The 20,739-nt window shown below is 48.3% G+C and overlaps 1 protein-coding gene across 13 annotated transcripts in view; it reads right to left on the bottom strand.

Annotated features, from left to right (window-relative positions):
- WNK2 (WNK lysine deficient protein kinase 2) overlaps positions 1 to 20,739 on the bottom strand; it is a 146,927-nt gene that overhangs the window by 87,178 nt on the left and 39,010 nt on the right. For all 13 annotated transcript variants that reach the window (XM_086315624.1, XM_086315616.1, XM_086315617.1 and 10 more), the window contains exons 3-7: positions 15,327 to 15,499; positions 14,879 to 15,099; positions 11,235 to 11,392; positions 8,442 to 8,530; positions 6,187 to 6,406 (exon numbers count right to left, since the gene is read on the bottom strand). In XM_086315624.1, coding sequence (XP_086171750.1) covers positions 6,187 to 6,406; positions 8,442 to 8,530; positions 11,235 to 11,392; positions 14,879 to 15,099; positions 15,327 to 15,499 — 861 coding nt within the window. The remainder of the gene's footprint in view (positions 1 to 6,186; positions 6,407 to 8,441; positions 8,531 to 11,234; positions 11,393 to 14,878; positions 15,100 to 15,326; positions 15,500 to 20,739) is intronic.

The raw sequence follows: 20,739 nt of genomic DNA, 5'->3' as shown, positions 1-20,739 counted from the left end.
ATTTTTTCCCAATCAGGAGAGAATTTGGCCACACTGGGGCATCCTGTTATCTGGAGGCTGTGAAGGTGGAAGGGCTGGTACCACTGACAAAAGAGCCCTGGGCTAGGCTCCAAGCCCCCTCCCCTCCCACCCTTGGGGGTCTACATAAGGGGTCACTTCCAGATCAAAGCCAGCCCAGGTCCCTAAAGAACTCACCCTTCTCTCAGCCATGGGGGCGTCTTTGTTCTGATCCACATCCACGTGGGCCACCTCACTGTATCCTCTACCCACCCCCAGCGCCCCCCGCCTCCCCTGCTCCCCACAGGACCTGCTGGAAGTTGACAGTAGAGGGAGAAGAGAAAGCTATCCCATCGGCCTCCTCCCACCCCCAGTAGCCTCAGGAAGGCAGCCTCATCATCTTCAAAACTTAACGCTCGCTAACCTCAGGCGTTAACAACAGGGCAGCCCAGAAAGGGGACCAGGTCCTAAAACTGTGTTGGGTTAAAGCTATCAGCAAGTGACCACCCAGCAGAGCTGCCAGGAGGCTGTGAGCTCTGGAAGTCTCCCCAGCTCAGGCTGTCTCCAGGGATAGCCCACGAAAGGCTCAGGCAGCTACCATAAGGACCCCAGGGAGGAGAGCCTCAGACCCCAGTTTTAGGTCTGGTGTTTACAGATGGGTGCGGAGGGTAGGGGAGGGAAAGGGAAGGAAGGGGAGTTAGACCTTCACCAAGGGCTGCAGCACTAGCACTGACCTACAAGGCCCAGCCAGGAGACAGGAGTTGCAACCAGTAACAACTGGGGCATTTACACAGGAGGAAGACCCCACTGTGCAAATGCAGTCATGTTCAGCTCATCACAGGTGTCCAGGGCTCTGGGTTCATTCTGTTTCTTAACAGAGTGCTGGGTATATGATGGTTTTTATTATTCCTTAACTGAACACAATGATGTGCCGCCCTCTGCACGGATGCCATACAGCATGGAGGGTGTGCCCATGAAAAAGTGCTTTTAAAGAAAACACAGGAGAGGAAATGGGGAGAAGCCAGGCCCAAGGCCTGTGCTGTGAACTCTCAGAGACACCTTCTGCCCATGAGTCCAGGCAGGTGCTAGAGACTTGGTAAAGACAGGGCCACAGCTACAGGCACAGGCATGTACCCAAGGGCCTGGGGGCCATAGGCATTCTCTATGTTGAGCCATACGAGGGATGAGTCCTCTCAGGAAGGTAGGCAGGTCCTGGGAAGGGATCCAGGCCACGTTTGGGCACCGCGGTCCTGTAACTGAAGAGTGTCCAGAACAAACCAAGAATGGAGCCAGAGCTGCAGGACGTACCTGGCGTAGCTGAGACACAGATGGCTCCAGCTGTCTGGGTCCCAGGTGCCTCCAGGACATGCCACCACGTGAATCTGTGTCCCCTGCCATTCTCATACCACCGCTATGTAGTGTTCACAGGGGAATGAGAATGCTGTTCATCACCTGTGCTTTCTGAGGTGCCTGCACGTTGACAGACACCAGCCCTCAAGGCCGTCCAAGGACCTACTTCATCTCTAAGCAGGGCTGTCCCAGCCCCCGGCCTGCCTCCCCTGCTCTTAACACCAGGACAGCTAGAGCTGCAGGCCAGGTACTCCCAATCTCCACGGTCCCTCCAGGATGCTCGCCAAATGCAACTCAGCCTCATGAATCTCAGCTCACAGGATACCAGCCTACACATGACCTTGATCGCTACTTATGTCTATGCTTTAAACCTCAGCAGAAAACATGGAGGGACCAGCGTCACAGTATGGGGGAAAAAAAGGTCCTGAATTCATAGGACTGATGGGCTGGTAACTCTTTTTTTTTTTTTTTTTAACTTTTTTAATGTGGAATCTAAAATATAATTAATCTATTGATATATATAAAACAGAATAGACTCACAGACATGAAAAACAAACTATGGTTACCAAAGGAGAAAGGGAGGGGGAGGGGCAAATTAGGTATAGGGATTAACAAACTACTATACTAAAATAGATAAGCTGGTAATTAACTTAAAGCAACTCTCAGCAAATATGCAGCAATTCAACAGCACTATGCAAGGTCATAGAAAGATACTCTGGGAAGCCATGGAGCTAAATAATTCTATTAAATCCGATTATAGCAGAGGTGTCTGTTTCTAAGTCCAGGAATGTGACCAGCAGCTGGGAAGGAGTCCTGACACGGGCACCATGCCATCAGCAGGACGTCATACCCTCCACACATGCCAGCAGAGGCACAGGCTGCTGTCAAGGGCAGGGCAGGGTCCTGGGTAGCCATGCACCTCCCACTCCTGTCATGCACCAACCTGCTGCAACCCCCAAACCAAGCTCCACGGACCCCTCACCTGACATGTGCCCAGTCCCCCAAGGTCCCCTTGGTTTATGACTCCCACACCTTACATGGCATGGCCAGCCTCAGCTTCCTCATCTGACCAGAGTTCCATGGTACAGTGGTCAGCACAGGCTGGTGCCAAAGATATGCTGCCCACAAGAGCCTGTGCAGGCAGTCTCCCCTCTACCTCTTGTAGCCCACCTTCCAGGGCCATACCAGGGTCCTTCCCTACCAAATTACCAGTGGCCTTATTAACACTGAACAAAATAGAACAAAACAAACTAGAACTAGAACAAAATAATTTTTACAATTTGTATGGAACCACAAAAGACCCCAAATAGCCAAAATAATCTTCAGAAAGAAGAACAGTTAGAGGAATCATTCTCCCTGACTTGTGACTATACTACAAAGCTACAATTATCAAAATAGTATGGTACTGGCATGAAAACAGAAATATAGACCAATGGAATAAGACAGAAAGCCCCCAAATAAACCCATACACTTATGGTCAATTAATCTACCCGCCAAAGAGGCAGGAATATACATTGGACAAAAAACAATATGTGGTACTGGGAAAACTGGACAGCTACATGTAAAAGGATGAAATTAGAACATCCTCTAACATCACATACAAAAATAAACTCAAAATGAATTGAAGACCTCAGTGTAAGACTAGATACTATAAAATTAGAGGAAAATACAGGAAGAACTCTCTTTGACAAAAATTGCAGTAATATTTTTTTGGATCTGTCTTCTAGAGTAATGAAAACAAAGGCAAAAATAAACAGGACCTAATTAAGTTTAAAATCTTTGATGCAGGATACAGGAAGCTCGGGGATGGTGCACTGGGATGACCCAGAGGGATGGTATGGGGAGGGAGGTGGGAGGGGGGTTCAGGATGGGGAACACATGTACACCTGTGGCAGATGCATGTTGATGTATGGCAAAATCAATACAATATTGTAAAGTAAAAAAATAATAATAATAATAAAAAAATTTTTTAATAAAAATCTTTGCATAGCAAAGGAAACTATAAACAAAACAAAAAAAAACCTACAGAATGAAGTAAAACATTTGCAAATGATGCAACTGAAAACAGATTAATTTCCAAAATACGCAAACAGTTCATATAGCTTCTCTCTCTCTCCCTCTCTCTCTCTCTCTCTCTCTATATATATATATATATATAATTAGAACATATATATATATGTTCTAGTATATGGGAAGGTCCTGGGAAGGGGTCCAGGCCACGTTTGGGCACCGCCGTACTATAACTGTCTAGAACAAACCAAGAATGGAGCCAGAGCTGCAGGACGTACCTGGCGTAGCTGAGACACAGATGGCTCCAGCTGTCTGGGTCCCAGGTGCCTCCAGGACATGCCACCACGTGAATCTGTGTCCCCTGCCACTCTCATACCACCGCTATGTAGTGTTCACAGGGGAATGAGAATGCTGTTCATCACCTGTGCTTTCTGAGGTGCCCGCACCTTGACAGACACCAGCCCTCAAGGCCATCCAGGGACCTACCTCATCTCCAACCAAGCAGGGCTGTCCCAGCCCCCGGCCTGCCTCCCCTCCTCTTAACACCAGGACAGTATATATATATGTATATATATATATATGTTCTATATATATATATATACATAGAGAGAGAGAGAGAGGGAAGCTATATGAACTGTTTGCATATTTTGGAAATAAAGCCAAATTTTCACTGGAAGGAGTGATGCTGAAGCTGAAACTTCAATACTTTCGCCACCTGATGCGAAGAACTGACTCACTGGAAAAGACCCTGATGCTAGGAAAGATTGAAGGCAGGAGGAGAAGGGGACGACAGAGGATGAGATGGTTGGATGGCATCATCGACTCAATGGATGTGAGTTTGAGTGAACTCCGAGAGTTGGTGATGGACAGGGAAGCCTGGCATGCTGCAGTCCATGAAGTCATAAAGAGTTGGACACGACTGAGTGCCTGAACTGAACTGATATATATATATATATATATATATATATATATATATATATATATATAAAGCCCAATCAAAAAAATGCGCAGAAGACCTAACTGACACCTGTCCAAAGAAGACATACAGATGTCTAGCAGGTACAGGAAAAGATGCTCAACACTGCTAATTATTCAAGAATGGCAAATCAAAACTACAATGAGGTATCCCCTCACACTTGTCAGAATGGTCATCTTCAAAAGTCTACAAATAACAAATGTTGGCAAGAATGTGAAGAAAAGGGAACCCTCCTACACTGTTGGGGGGAATGTAAATTGATGCAGCAAGTTTGGAGAACAGTATGGAGGTTGCTTAAGAAATAGAGTTACAATATGATCCAGCAATCCCACTCCTAGGTATATAACTAGAAAAGACAAAAACTCTATTTTGAAAAAAATACATGCGCCCCAGTGTTCACAGTGCACTATTTACAATAGCCAAGACATGGAAACAACCTAAATGTCCATGGACAGGTGAATGGACAAAGAAGATGTGATATTGTATACATAAAGGAACATTACTTAAATAAAAGGAATACTGAAGTGAAGGTGAAAGTCACTCAGTCATGTCCAACTCTTTGTGACCCCATGGACTATACAGTCATTGGAATTGGAGTGGGTAGCCTTTCCTTTCTCGAGATTCATTCCAACCCAGGAATCAAACTGGGGTCTCCTGCACTACAGGCGGATTCTTTACCAACTGAGCCACCAGAGAATATTACTCAGTCATAAAAAAAGAATGACATGATGTCAATTGCAGCAACATGGACGGACTGAGAGATTATCATACTAAGTGAAGTAAAGACAGATATAAATATCATATAACATCACTAATATGTGGAATCTTAAAAAATGATACAAATGAACTTATTCACAAAACAGAAATAGACTCACAGACACAGAAAACAAATTTGCAGTCACCAAAGAGTAATGGAGGGGACGGATAAATTAGGAGTTTGGGATTAACAGATACACACTACTATACACAAAACAGGTAAACAATAGGACCTACTATATAGCACAGAAAAGTATATTCAGTATGTTGTAAAAACCTATATTAAAAAATCTAAAAAAGAATATATATACACATATACATAAAAATACATAAACATATGTAACTGAATCACTTCGCTGTACACCTGAACATTGTAAATCAACTATACTTCCATTTTTAAAAATACATTTTATTGATTAAAAAAAAAAACCTACTGGTGTTCAGGGAATCCACTTGTAAAGAAAACATCAGCCATACCCTTGTGACTTACTGCATTTCTGAAAGATGTGCTATTTTCAATGACATTATTTTTTTAAAAAGAGAAAAAAAAGGACCTGCACTTCTGTGGTTATGACAGGTGCAGCCAAGTACTCACTCTACTGCAATAAGCATGTAGATTTTTACTTTTGCTCAGATTTTCTAGTAAAAGTTAGTGTCTAATTTATTTCTCTTCTTTCCCCCTGTGATATGAAGCATCTCTATACTTCTACACTCGCCAGGCTCTTCAGACCACAGTGCCCCTCAGAAACAAAGTGAAATAAAGATCAAAACTCAAAGGCCTACATCTGCACAAAGTTAGCAAGAATCTGGTCAAAACAGGGCTCTTCCTAACATGCGAAAGTCCCCAGGGACATCTCTGCACTGGTCCACAATATCCTCTCACTGCACCATTTCCTAGGTGATATCCTACTGTGCAGCACTGTGATTCTGACCTGCGTTGTCCTCCATAGCTGCACTCAACAAATGGGGATCCTTGTTCCCAAAACTGCACACCCACTGAGGGACCATGCTCCTTTGCTGACGTCATTCTAATCTTGTGGAAACCACACACTTGCAAGGCACGCACCCAGATTTGCCAAGAAACAAGCACACATTACCATTTCCTGTGCCACATCTTCTGGCGTCTCCCTCTCCAGGTCGAAGGTGAACTCTATGGCCCCGCTGTCCTTGGGCTTGCCCTTCAGTTTCTTAGGGTCCTCAACCCAGAGCCGCAGGGCAATGGCAGACTTCCTGCCATGGTCCTCCTCGGCCAGCTCCACCCTCACACCTGTGTCCTCCGCGAAGAAGGCGTGGCTGAGCAGGTCCTTGATCTCATACCTGGGAAGGAGGCAGCTGTCAGGCCGGGCACAGGCACACTAGCTGAGAGGTCCCTGTACCTGCCCAGCTCCCCCTGGAAAGTCCTCTGACCATACCACTCACTGGACATTTCTGCCCCCGAGGGCAGTCCAAAACAGTACCTCTGCATTCCCTAACTCTCAGGGGAAGAGGAAAAATCTGCTACTTGAACACATCTAACTACATCCTACATAAGACCTTTTTTTTCTCTCATTATAAAAGAAACCTCCATTATTAGGAGATGTGGGTAATTCAGAAAAGAATTTGTAAATCAGGCTCTGCATTGTCCAGACAAAGCCTGCTGAGATGCTGGGGAGCTCTCATAGGATCCGTGGATCCAGGTGAAACTGAACTGGACCTGGACAAGGCAAGCCCCAAACTCCCCAGTTCACTACCTGAGGGACCCTGGCCTCCAAGAGGCAGGGATAATTTTGGAGGTTCCCAAGGACAGGAAGTGGGGGTAGGGTGGCGTGTTGCCCTGCTAACCACTCTGCTGCCCAAATCCACATCCCTAAATGCTTGCCCAGTTTCTGATCTCTGGCACAAACAGATCCCAGTGCTGTCCAGGGCCTGGCTTCCTCCCAGCTTCCTGTCTGTGGTCACCGTGGGCTTTGAGATCCAGTGGCCCATCACCGATTCTACTGAGGGCAACACATCCCACAGGCAGTGGAACCATGCCACCTGGATAGCTCCATGCATGAAAAGGGGAGAGTAGGGTGAACAACCCTCACACAGGCTGACAAATGCCTGTGGGGACCCTGGGGAAGCCCAGAAGTTAGGGCCCCTAGGGATACAGAGGGCACAGTCCCTGGGAGCTCTGTCCTGGTCTGGGAGGTGGTTTCTGTACTTTTCTGAAGTGAGCTATAGTTCACAGTTTTTTAGTATTTTCTCTTTAAGGAACAAAACATGATAATGTGCAGGGGGCAAAAGAGAAGACTCAGGAGATCAGGACAGGTCTGAGAGATCAGGACAGGCCCCTACACGAAAGATGACAGAAAGGACAGTGGTCAGTGTTGGGCACAGTAACATGAGGGAAGAGGCATGAGCTGGCTGTGCAAGGACAGAGAGGGGATATGAGGGGGTGCTGCTGCTGCTGCTAAGTCGCTTCAGTCAAGTCTGACTCTGTGCGACCCTATGGACAGCAGCCCTCCAGGCTCCTCTGTCCCTGGGATTCTCCAGGCAAGAATACTGGAGTGGGTTGCCATGAGGAAGAGGTATTAAGGGGAGACACGGAGGAATGGGGAAGGTGGGGAATGGGCAGGATAAGAGGGCAGGGGAGGAGGAAGCGGGGGGAGGGAGATGGGAGGAAGGAGGAGGAATAGAGGGTTGATGGGAGGGAAGGAAGGAAGGTAAGAAGGAGTAGGGAAGACAGAGTAAGGAGGGAGAAAACAAAGGAGAGACAGAGGGAGGAAGGAGCAAAGAGGAGGGAGAGGGAGGGAAAGAGGAAAGACGGGGTGGGCGGGGAGGAAAGAAGGAAGGAAGGAGGAAGGCTCAGAACACATACCCAGCTGAGGAAGGAAGGGCCTTGATCTGAGGAGGGAGCTGGTCTGGGGGCATCTGGAGGGCTCTGACTTGAATGTGGGACTTTGAAATGGGTCAGACAACAGGTGCATGAAAGACATAGCCTGGAGTTGAAAGAGCGGGGCAGGATGAGGCTCGATGGGAACCCTGGCATGGGGGTGTCCTCCAGACCAGGGGGAGGGATAGGCTTGCCAGGGACAACACAGAAAAAAAGCAACAAGGGCAGAATGAGGCCCCAGTAGCCCCCACACTCCAGGCTGGGTGGGCAAGAAGCAGCCAGTTAAGGGGATGGGGACTCTAGGACAGTACCCTGAGCCAGGGAGCGTGTTCCAGGCAGCAGAAGTCAGGCAGGGGCTGCCCTCCAACTGCCCAGTGGGCTTGTTGGGACCCAGTATGCCTGTGGCCTGAAGTGGCCTGTCTCTGAACTCTCGCCTTCTCTTGGGATGTGATTTCAGGCACAGCAACAGCCCAGATCCAGCGCTGCCTGGGAACTCACCTTTCCTCCTTGTTTTTGCAGATACACTCCCCAATAATCTCCTTGATTTCAGGATCGTGCACTTTCTCAAAGCTGGCTGGCTTGATGCCCTGAAGATGACATGAGCAGAGTCACCTGACATCGAATTAGGATCTGTTTCTTGCTCACTTCACACTCACCCCAGTAGAAGAGAAAATGGGAAGTGCAAGAGGCTTGTTTGGGGTTGGAGGGCAGGGGCATCATTTCATTCTAAGGCCCCACTGAAGGGTTACTGGGAGTAGTGAGGTCTGAGGATGAGAAAGACTCAGGTGAAACTCGGAACAGACATGAAGGATGCTCGCTCTGCCCAATCCAGCTCCGCACAAGGGAGCATTTGCACTCTTACTGCACAGAGGAGGTGGGTGTGGGGGAAGGCACACCTACCCAAGGCTACACACCAGCCAGGCAGGACCTCCCAGGCCAGCTGCCCAGAGGGTCTCAGAGGCTGGACAAGGAACCCTAAAGTGCTGGCCTTTCTTACCATACCTCCCCGGAGGATGCAGAAGTCACTCTGTGGTCACTGTTGCTGGCCAAGGGCCACCAGAGACTCTGGCCACACTGTGGTCACAGGCGGGGCTGACTTCCAAGGCCTAGTGGCTGGAGGGGGTTGCAGACAAGCATCTGCACCAGGAAGGCCCACAGCCGGCGGCCAGATCAGACGACTTTCAGGCAGCAGGAGCAGGAGGTGGCCACGTACTAAAGCGGACCAGAAAGCCAGCGGGTACCAGGGGTGTGCAGCCAGAGGCATGGCGGGGAGCAGGGTTCCGATCCCACAAGCAGATGGGATTCCAAGAGAAGCAGGGGCTGGATGGCAGGGCTTATTTGCAATCTACCCAGGGAGGGGTTTGGGTGGAGGGGATCCTGGCTTTTGAAGACTTGGAACACAGTGAGGGCTCAACCATCATGTTCTTCCTCCTTCAAAAAGACTGTCTTCAAAGGTCTCGTCCTGGCTTTTTTTTTTTTTTTAAAAGCATACATTTTCCCACAGAGAGGGATGGGGGAGAGGGGAGGTGCACCCTGGGAGTACAGGTGAAGCCCCAAAGTGCCCAGCAAACTCCTGCCTAGGACAGCTGGCCATAACCAATGGGTCATGCTGTGTCTGACATGTACGGGAGTTTGTGCAGTAACAGACACAGCCCTTGGCTTTAAAAGTGGGCAAGGGGTCCTCCTTGAACATGAGACCCCCGTGTTACTCCACTGAAGCCAATAGAAAAAGAAATTTAATTATGCCAGAAAGAAAGGCCACAGTCCTAACAAGGGTGGGAACCAGTGGTCTGAGAAATTATAAATACTGGTAAGGGTGCACATACAGCATCATTTAAATCTCTGGAAGGCTGTGGCAGAATGTGCCAGAACAAGGTTGAAGGGGTTCACATCTCTGGGCTCAGAAGCACAGAGTTGGGGCAGCTGAGAACAAAGGGAACCAACACCCTCCAAGGACTGGAGTAGATGCTGGAGGCCGGACCAGTGTGTGGGTATGGCGTGAGGGCCCAGAGGACCCAGAGCACGAGGCTGTCATGGGGCAAACGGAGGAAACACCAAGGATCAGGGAATGCACCTTTCATCAGATTTCCTCAAGGAGGCAGGGTAGGTAGGGCCTTGCTTTACAACAAAACAACATGGGTCCACGTAGGAGCCTTGGGACCCTGACCAGTGTCCTGTTTCCCAGGGCCTAAATGGGGGGCAGAGGTGCTGCTGAAAGAACCCAGGTGGCTAAGGAGTATGTGCCCAGGAGACTCAGTCCCTGTCTCCCCAAGCCCAGCAGAGGGACCACTACCCCATCCACACACACAACCAGGACCAAGGTCAGCAGCAGCTCCATCTGCACCCTGGGCCCCAGCGCTCCTCCAAGGCCTGGCAATGAAGCCCTAATCTCCCTTGAGTCCCTCCCTGTCCCCCTGGAGGACCTGCCCATGGCCGATGGGTCACCTCTCTGGTCAGCGCCTCTGGGGAGCTGCACACCTCTGCAGGTATCTGGCCCACACCCACTAGCGCCTCTAACCAAAGATTCTCTCTTCATACTTGCACCCTCAGCAGCACACAGGAGGCGCTTAGAGTGAAAAAAATGGCTGATAGATAACTGAAAATGAAGAATTAAAGGACAGAAACAAGCTGTGACCTGCGGAGAGGGCTCAAAGTAGAGGGCGGGATAAGGGCAGGTGCTCTGGGGTTCCAAGAGCCATGGCGCCTCATGCTTCTGCAGAAGTGAGGAGGCTGCAGGGAGGTGGGGGCTGGGGTTGGGGAGAGGCAGCCAGCACTCGGGTGGTGGGCCCTGGTACCTGCAGGTACAGATGGACAGTGAGGCACCAGGGCCCAGAAAAGGCAGAGCCCCAGCAGCCCTGGGCTGGATGCTCCTGCTGCATTCCCCACGCAGCAGGACAGCCACAGGGGAGGACAGGATGGTGTTTTCAGAGCTGAAACCATCTGATCAAAGTCTAGGGACGTGCCAGAAGGCGGGAGGGCCAGCAGCCTCCAGGTGGCACAGAGGAGGGTCTCTATGCACAGGCGGCCTGGGCCTCCTGGAGAGGCCCCTTTGGTGCTCCAGCCCACAGCGCTGCCTGAGGCCCCAGTGGAGGCTCCAGGGTCCACCCACAGCCCACGTTACAACTGCTGCTACTCCAGGAAAGCTAGGAGACCCCCTACTCGTCCTCTAATTCTCCATCTGTAAAACGGCTTCCTTCCCTTCCTCAGATGGCTCCTGTGAGGATTTTACAACGCACACAGAGCTCAACGTGGGACACACAGCCAGCCCATCACAGTGGCCGGTGGACTCACACAGGTGACCTTCCTGTAGATCTGGGCGGCATTCTGGCACTCTGAGTAGGGGTACTCCGAGGTGGCCATCTCCAACATGCACATCCCGAAGGCGTACACGTCCACGGACTCATCGTAGTGCTCCTCGTACATCTCTGGTGCCATGAACTCGGGGGTACCTGCACCCGGGAGCAGAAGATGCAGGGTCAGTGGTCACTGGGCCCCGGAGCCCCCTGGGCCTCTCTCAGAGTCCCACACCTCCTCCCCCATCCACAAGCCAGCATGGGCCCTGCCCCCATGCCCTTTGCCATTGGTTCTAGAATCCAGGATTCAAACAGGATTCTGCTTTACTGATAGAAGTTTCCCCAAATCCGCCCTCCCCGTACCCTCCCAATTCTACAGTGGATCAGTTTATAGCGCCATCCCCTGATCACAGAGCTGGGAGACCCATTGCTTCCCAGAAGACAGGGTCTGTGCCAGAAATGATGGAGATGCCTCTCTTTGAGGAGGCAGAAGTCTGAGCATATCCCTCCTGGCTACAGGCCCAGATAACCCAGAGCAGACAAAAACTTGGGGTCACCACAGACCTTCGTAAATTGTAAAAGCCTAGAAAGGCCCCCATGTCCCTAGTCAAGCAGAGCATCAGTCAGCACAGTGATTCTCTTCACTAAACATGGCTGCCTGGGGACAGCTGGGCAGGCGCCAATCATCTGGCAGGTACCAGCAACGTGTTATGGTGAGAACTGCCCATCCATTCTAAGCACGAGAGATTTTAAAACCAAGCTTACTCTGAATTTTTAAGGACACGATAGACTCACATAGGCTGAGTAAAATAAGCAAAATATATGACTGTACATGCATGCTGACCATCCATATAAAACAATAAGTACAGACAAAAATGACTCATCTAGAAGGTGGGCTTATGGCTTTTTCCTTTAGTCTGGTGTTTGTAATTTTTCTGTAACAAATATTTGCTTTCAAAATCACAAACTTTTTATTTATTTTTTTTAAAAAAGGCCCAACTGAGCATCTGTCAAGCTAAATGCAAAGAAATGGGGCCATCAATTTCAATAAGACTGCTTTTAATTTCAACTTCTCCATCTTTGTTGACCTTGGAAGATTCTCAAAATGTTCCAGTTTTTTTTTAAAAAAAGCAGATGTAAAACAGTACAAACTAGTGTGTTAAAAAGCATGAGGTTTGGGGGTATCTGGCATGCAGGCAGATTAAGGGTGATTTTAATTTTTTCTCCTTTACCCACAATTTCAACTTAAGATGTATTATATATTTACCAAAAAAAAGTTAACAGTTTGGGTAAAAAATGGAAAACACAAGAATCTATGTTGAGTTACACACATGCATAAAGAATTCTTGAAGATTCCGTCAGAAATAATGATGAATAGAGCGAGAACTGGAGTTCAAGGGACCTTGCACTGGCAATTTTTCATCCTTTTGGGGTTTTGAACCATATGATAATACTGAAAATTTTGGCATTTGGCCATGTCCATCTACAAGGATAAGAGAGAGGAGCCTCAGGGCTGCTGGCAAGCAGCTGGGAGCAAAGCCGGCTCAGAGAGGACCCGACGTACCTGTTCAGGACTCCTGATCACTCAGCTCAGTCTCTTCTGAGATCCTTGGGAACCAGAAATTCTGCTTTGCAAGAAATACCCCAAGGACCCAAGATGTTCTGACTTTGTGGGAGTACAGTGGACAGTGGGTGTGTGGGGGGCCCAGCTCCAAGGTGGGATGGTGGGTGATGCCAATTTTGCAATTGTACGAGGGCCACGGACACCGAATTTTTTTCTCTTTGCTTACAACACAGCTGTTTAAATCTAAATGTTAAGAATAATGTCTGTATGCTGGCACCCATACACACAAGTGTCCAGGGACCTCTGGGCGCACCTCCTAAGCCCCACAGCTCTGCGTCCCCGAAGTCCCAGCCTCCATGGCTGTGAACACCTGCAGGAAGGACTGCGCCGACCTCACCTCCACCCACTCGGGGCCTGGCCAATGCAAACGCAGTGAGAGCACACCATGACAGCATCAGATCCCAGCGGCCCTCAGGGGCAAACCCCACAAGGCTCATGGGGAGCCTCTGGGAGGCTGCCACCGCCAGATATCTCAAACCACGTCTTATCTGCACAACACCTCTCTGACGGCTGCACCCAGAATGGGTGCACAGTATCAAAGGCCCCCATAGGTACCCTGGACACAGCATGGAGGGAAAAGCCTCATTCACAGGCCTAGGGGGTCCTTCACCTAACCACAGACCCCCACTCAGCTGAGGCCCCTTGCTGGGGACAGGGCCCTGCTGCCCACCTGTTTAGATGTGCTGACCAGCCTCCATTTACAATGAGCATGGAGCTTCAAGGGCTCCAGCTGAGCAAAAGGTGGGGTGATCAGGGAGCCCTGTGGAGCCAGACGCTGTGTGGGGCTCACTGTGCCTCCAGAAACACGCAGGCTTCATCTCACCCCACCACATCACTCAGCAACTGGAAAGTCCATTTCCAAGAGGAAAAAGAGCTGTCAAAGCAGCCCTAACTTCCAAGGCCAAATCTGCAAAGACTGCCTGAACACCTCTAGCAGCTCAGAGGCTTGGTGGTGTATCCCCCAAACCCCTGGGTCCCAAGCCAGGCCCTCACCTGCTCCACCCATTTCACAGATAGGGAACTGAGGCCTGAGTCAACCCTCGCGTCACCACTCAGCTCCCCTATTCAGCCAGAGGCCAGAGGCCTCACATCCACAGGACACCGGGTGGCTCCTTGTCCCAGATGTTGTCACATTCCAAAACCACTAGCCTGCCAGAGAAGTTTCCAGATTCCCAGCAGTTCCATTTTCCACAAACAAGTCAAGTTCTGTCTCCAACCATACAACAAAACCATGAACTTGTCAAGCCCTAATCACCCTCTCATCTTGCTTATGTGGGAAGACGCTGTCACATCATGGCATGGAGGAGAGCCTCTCCCAATCTTATCTGATCCAAACTTCCAGAGCCATACCCTACAGCCACCTGACCCTGCAGCTCACCGGCACTTTCCGACATCCTGAACCCTATAAATGGCTGCCCCACAGCCCCTCCAAGCACATTCTTTACAAAACCCAGGAAGGGCTCTGGTGGACATACAGTGCCTGCTGTGTGCAGGACCAAAGCATGACCCCACATGGGGCTGGCATGAACTGCAGACCATGTCCTCACAACAGCCACAGCCACAGAGGAGCTTCTCTGAGGAGGATAAGAAATGCAGAGGCTAATAGCCAGCAAACTGCCATCCACATGAAATCCCTGAGCCCCTACACCCCTCATGCTCACTCCATACCCCAAACTACCACAAAGGTTCCCGCTGTGGGTCTTGGGGTCTGGGGCACCCTCCCCCTGCTCAGTCCACTGAAGGCAGCTCCAGCCTCAATGACCACGAAGTCCCCACATTCTTCTGTCCTCCAGATCTCTTTCCCGCACCCAAGTACCCTTAGTGTCCACAGGCCCTTGGGTGCCAGTCAGCCTCGGCACCCAAGGGACACAGCTAAGGGACTCACACACAGGGCATCCAGGGCTGCAGCCAGGCATAGGGGGCACAGGCAGCAGAGCTAGCACTTGCAGGATGGTGATCCCGGGGGGCTGGGGAGGTGCCCTGAAGCACAGGGGCATGAAGAGACAAGATGGGCTCACCTATCACGCTTTTAGCAAAGGATGCTCTCTTGAGGGTGGCCAGGCCCAAGTCGCCAATCTTCACAGACCCTGTGGGCCCAGTGATAAAGATGTTGTCACACTTGAGGTCCCGGTGGATGATGGGGGGCGTCCTGGTGTGCAGGAACAGCAGGCCCTTCAGGATCTGCCGGCACCAGCTACGTAGAACCTTGGGCTTCATCACCTTGAATCGCTTCAGATACCTGCAGGTGGGGGTGTGGCTCATCCACGGCTCGTGTGGGGAAGGGGCCCCCAGTTGCTGAGGGCTGTGTATTTATTCCCCAAACAGGGGCACTTCTGAGAAAGGGCTGTTGGCCACACCAGCCAGGACCACCCCAAGCAGGACCCGGGGCCTCAGCCATTGCAACTCTTGAGCCCCAGGCCAAGCCCACCCCAAGGCCCCAACTGGCTGGGTGGGTAGCATGCTCACGTCTTCAGTGTCCCCGAGGTCATCAGTTCAGTCACCAGCACGATGCACCGCTTCCCCCTGGCACTGGACTCCCAGAAGTCATAGAAGCGCACAATGTTGGGGTGCTGCAGGCCCTTCAGCATCTCAGCCTCTTCCTTGAACCGCTGCCTCTCCAGTTTGGTGAGCTTCCGGTCCTAGAGAGAAACACACACAGACTGAGAGGGACACTTGGCACAGCCTCAGGCAGAGGCCTTCCAGGGAGCCGGGGCCAGGACTCTGCCAGGCCGCTCTCTCGGCTCTTAACACAGCACAGCAGGAAGAAAGGACTTAGACATCTGGGGTTGAGGGAAATCTGATCCAGTTCCAAGTCCTTCCCCTCTTTACCCACAGAGAGCAGGACAGGCCTCTGATTCATAAAGCCAGCACAACTGTTCATGGTTCTCCAACATATGGAACATCAGACCCTGATATCTCATCGATTTCAAATTAGCTTCTCCCTGCTCAAGAAGCTCAGCAAAAAGGTCTCTGGGAATCAGAGACACCTCCAAACCCCACACTGTAATACTCATGTGCTTTTTCCCTAAAAACACCTCTGAGGGGCAGCATCAAGACGGCAGAGTAGGAAGACGTAGAGTTTGCATCTGCTCAGAACTAGGGCACTGACAAGGCTCTGGTGCGGGACCCCGGACACCTAAGGGGCGGGAGGAATCCCTGAGCAACCAGGTAGGACGTGGGAGGGAGGGAGAGAAGAGTGGCAGTGGGACCAGACAGGCACCACTGAGGGTGTGTGGAGGAGAGGGAAGGTTTCCGCACTCAGAGGAGCCCACTCCCCACCAAGGGATCAACAAGGACAGGGAGGGACCTTTGGGAGGCTGGGAATCAGAGGGGAACACAGCCAGCGACTCCTCTGCCCACTCAGCCCCGGTGAGTCTGTGGGGGTCCTGGGCCTGAAAGCCCCACCACCCACTGGGGCCCCCTCTAGCTGCACAGATCTCAGGCCTAAGACCACCTGGCCCGCCTACCACCGGCCTCTTCTAGACGCTGCATCTTGGGCCTGAGTCCAGCCCCCACGCCTCTTCCAGCTGTGTGGATCCCAGTCCTGAGCCCTCACACCCACGAAGGCCTCTTCCAGCCACACAGTACTGGCAGCCCAAGTCCCGCCCCTGACAGGGCTTCCTCTGGCCATGTAGGTACAGGCAAGCCGGACGCCACCCACCTCCAGGGCCTCTTCCCTGGCTATGCCAGCCCCTATGGGCACACCAGTGGAGGCCTACGCCCCAGCTGGCCTACATGGCATTTGTGCTCCGGGCCAGCTTCAGGAACAGATGCTAGTGAGCAACACATGTAGATATGACAAAGCAGGTCCAGAGACCTATCTGGAGGTCTTGGAGGGTCCACTGGGGAGGCAGGGGTAGGCTGTAGCTTACAGTAGAAGGAAGAACACGGGAAAAGGAGGCATGGAGAATATTTTATTTATTTTTTCTCAATAATTACTTATTTTTATTTATTTATTTGGCTGTGCTAGGTCTTAGCTGTGTCATGCGAGAGCGAGATCTTTGACCTTCCTTGAGGCAAGTAGAGTTTTTAGTTGTGACATATGGGATCTAGTTCCCCAATCAGGGATCGAACTCAGGCTCCCTGCAATGGGAGCACAGAGTCTTAGCCACTGGACCACCAGGGAAGTCCTATTTTTATGTCTTTATCTTTTATTTTTATTTTTTTTCTAATTAATTTTTAAATTGCTTTATTTTCTTCCTTTTGCCTTTTTTTTTTTTTGCTGTTATCGTTCTGTTTTATTTTGTCTTCTTGTTTAATTTTTAGAGTTATTTCGCTAAATATAATTTTTACTTTCCTAATTTTACCTCACTTTATAGTTTGGTACTGTTCTGTTCTTTTCTGCTTGTTGCTTGCTTTCTTTTTCTTTTTGCTGCACTTTAAGGCTTACTGGGCCTTAGTTCCCAGGCCAGGGGTTGGGCCTGAGCTCCTGTGGTGGTAGTGCAAAGTCCAAACTGCTGAATTAACAGAGAACTGCAGGTCACAGGGAAATTAGTCAGTGTGAGGTCTCCCAGAGGTCCTCATCTCAGCAACAACTCACAGCTCCACTCAACTGTCTGCAAACTCCAGTGTTGAACTAATCAGGTCAAACAACCAGCAAGACAGGAACACAGCCCTGCCCATCAAAAACAATGGGATGACAAAAAAGAATATGTTACAGACGAAGGAGCAAGGTAAAAACCTTGGCAACCAACCTGAAAAAGAATTCAGCAGAATGGTAATAAAGATGATCCAAAATCTTGGAAATAGAATGGAGGCATGGATCAAGAAAATACAAGAAATGTTCAACAAGGACCCAGAAGAACTAAAGAATACACAGTGATGAGCAACACAGCAACTGAAATGAAAAATACACTGGAAGGAATCAATGCAAAATAACTGAGAAGAATGAATAAGTAAGCTGGAAGATCAAATGCTGGAAATAATTACTGAGGAGCAGAATAAAGAAAAAAGAATGAGAAGAAATGAGGACAGTCTCACAGACCTCTGGGACATTACTGAATACAACATTCGAATTATAAAGGTCTCAGAAGAAGAAAAGAGAAAGGGTCTGAGAAAATATTTGAAGAGATTGGTTGAAAACCTCCTCAACATGAGAAAGGAAATAGCCACCTAAGTCCAGGAAGCACAGAGACTTCCCTACTCAAGGAGACAAACCCAATGAGAATCACACTGAGACACATATTAATCAAACTAACAAAAATTGAATTCAAAGAAAATATTAAAAGCAGCAAGGGAACAGCAAAAAATAACACACAAGGGAATCCCCAAAAGGCGGTTATCGGCTGATTTTGCAGCAGAAACTGTGTAGGCCAGAAGGGAGTAGCAAGATACATTTAAAATGATGAAAGGGAAAAACCTACAAATAAGATTATTCTAGCTAGCAAGGATCTGGTTCAGATTTGATGGAAAAATCAAAAGCATTATAGACAAGCAAAAGCTAAGAGAATTCAGCACTTCCAAACCAGCTTTACGACAAATGCTAAAGGAATTTCTCTAGGAAACACAAGGGAAGAGAAAGACCTATAAAAACAAACCCAAAATAATTAGAGAATGGCAGTAGGAATATACATATCAATAATTCTCTTAAATGTAAATGATTAAATGCTCCAACCAAAAGACTGGCTAAATGAATACAAAAACAAGACCTGTATACATGCTGTCTACAAGTGACCCACTTCAGGCCTAGAGACACGTACAGACTGAAAGCGAGGGCATGGAAGGAGGTATTCTATAGCAAATGGGTATCAGAAGAAAGCTGGAGTAGCAATTAGATAAAGTAGACTTTAAAATAAAATAAAGACTATTACAACAGACAAGGAAGAACACTACATAATGATGAAGGGATCAATCCAAGAAGAAGCTATAACAACGGTAAATACTTATGCACCCAACACGGGTGCGCGTCAAAACATATGGCAACTGTTAACAGCAGTAAAAGGAGAAATCAACAGGATTACAATTATAGTGGGGGGATTTGACATCCCACTTATACCAATGGACAGATTATCTAGACAGAAAATAAACTAGGAAACACAAACTTTAAATGACACAACAGACCAGACAGACTTAACTGATACTCAGAGGATATTCCACCCAAAAGCAACAGAATACACATTCTTCTCAAACGCACACAGAAAATTCTTCAGGGTAGATCACATCTTAGGTCATAAATCAAGTCTCAGTAAATTTAAGAAAATTAAAATCATATTAAGCACCTTTTCCAGCTGCAATGCTATGAGATTAGAAATCAATTATAGAAAAACAGCTGTAAAAAGCACAAACACATGCAGGCTAAAGAATATGCTACTAAGTAACTAAGAGATCACGGAAGAAATCAAAGAGAAAATTGTAAAAATACCTAGAAATAAATGACAACAAATACATGACAACCCAAAATCTATGGGATGCAGCAAAAGCAGTTTTAAGAGGAAAGTTTATAATAATTCAATCCTATCTCAAGAAACAAAAAAAATATCAAATTAACAACCTTATACCTAAAGCAACTACAGAAAAAAGAACAAACAAAACCCAAAGTTAGTAGAAGGAAAGAAATCATAAAAATCAAAGAGAAATAAATGAAATAGAAAGGAATGAAATAATAGCAAAAATCAATGACACTAAAAGCCGGTTCTTTGAAAAGAAACAAAACTGATAAATTGTTAGCCAGTTTCATCAAGAAAACAAAGGGAGAGGATTCAAGTCAATAAAACTAGAAATGAAAAAGGAGAAATTACAATTAATACCACAGAAATACAAACGATCATAAGAGACTATGGTGATGGTTTAGTCGCTAAGTCATATCCAACTCTTGTGACCCCATGGACTGTAGCCTGCCAGGCTCCTCTGTCCATGGGATTCTCCCAGCAAGAATACTGGAGTGGATTGCCATTTCCTTCTCTGCTGCTGCTGCTAAGTCGCTTCAGTCGTGTCCGACTCTGTGCGACCACATAGACAGCAGCCCACCAGGCTCCCCCATCCCTGGGATTCTCCAGGCAAGAACACTGGAGTGGGTTGCCATTTCCTTCTCCAATGCATGAAAGTGAAAAGTGAAAGTGAAGTCACTCAGTCATGTCCGACTCTTAGCGACCCCATGGACTGCAGCCTACCAGGCTCCTCTGTCCATGGGATGTTCCAGGCAAGAGTCCTGGAGTGGGGTGCCATCGCCTTCTCCGATTTCCTTCTCTATAAGAGACTATACAAGCAACTATAGGCCAATAAAACAGACAACCTGGAAGAAATGGACAAATTCTTAGAAAGGTACAATCTCCCAAGACTGAATCAAGAAGAAATAGAAAATTGTTTTAAACAGATCAATTACAAGTAATGAAATTAAAACTCCAATTAAAAATCTTCTGACAAACAAAATCCAGGGCCAGATGGCTTCACAAGCAAAGTCTATCAAACATTTAGAGAAGATCTAACACCCACCCTTCTCAAACTCTTTCAAAAAACTGCACAGGAAGGAACACTGCCAAGCTCATCCTACAAGGCCACCATCACCCTGATACCAAAACCAGACAAAAAAAGCACAAAACAAGAAAATTACAGACAAATATCACTAATGAACATAAAGGCAAAAATTTTCAACAAAATACTAGCAAACAGCATCCAAGAACACACAAAAAGGATCATACACTATAATCAAGCGGGATTTATCCCAGGGTTCTTCAATACACATAAACCAATCAGCACAAAAACCCATATCAACAAATTAAAGAATAAAAACCATATGATCATTTCAATAGAGACAGAAAAAGCTTTTAACAAAATTCAATATCCATTCATGATAAAATCTCTCCAGAAAATGGGCATAGCAGGAAGCTACCTCAACATAATAAAGGCCGTATATGACAAACCAACGGCAAATATTCTCAGT

This window comes from Bos grunniens, chromosome 8, assembly GCF_055505025.1.
Source record: "Bos grunniens cultivar Pamir isolate PY7600 chromosome 8, Bosgru_T2T1.0, whole genome shotgun sequence".
Taxonomy (NCBI): Eukaryota; Metazoa; Chordata; class Mammalia; order Artiodactyla; family Bovidae; genus Bos; species Bos grunniens.
The sequence above is the reverse complement of the archived record's forward strand: the minus strand, read 5'-3'. Positions and strand labels throughout refer to the sequence as shown.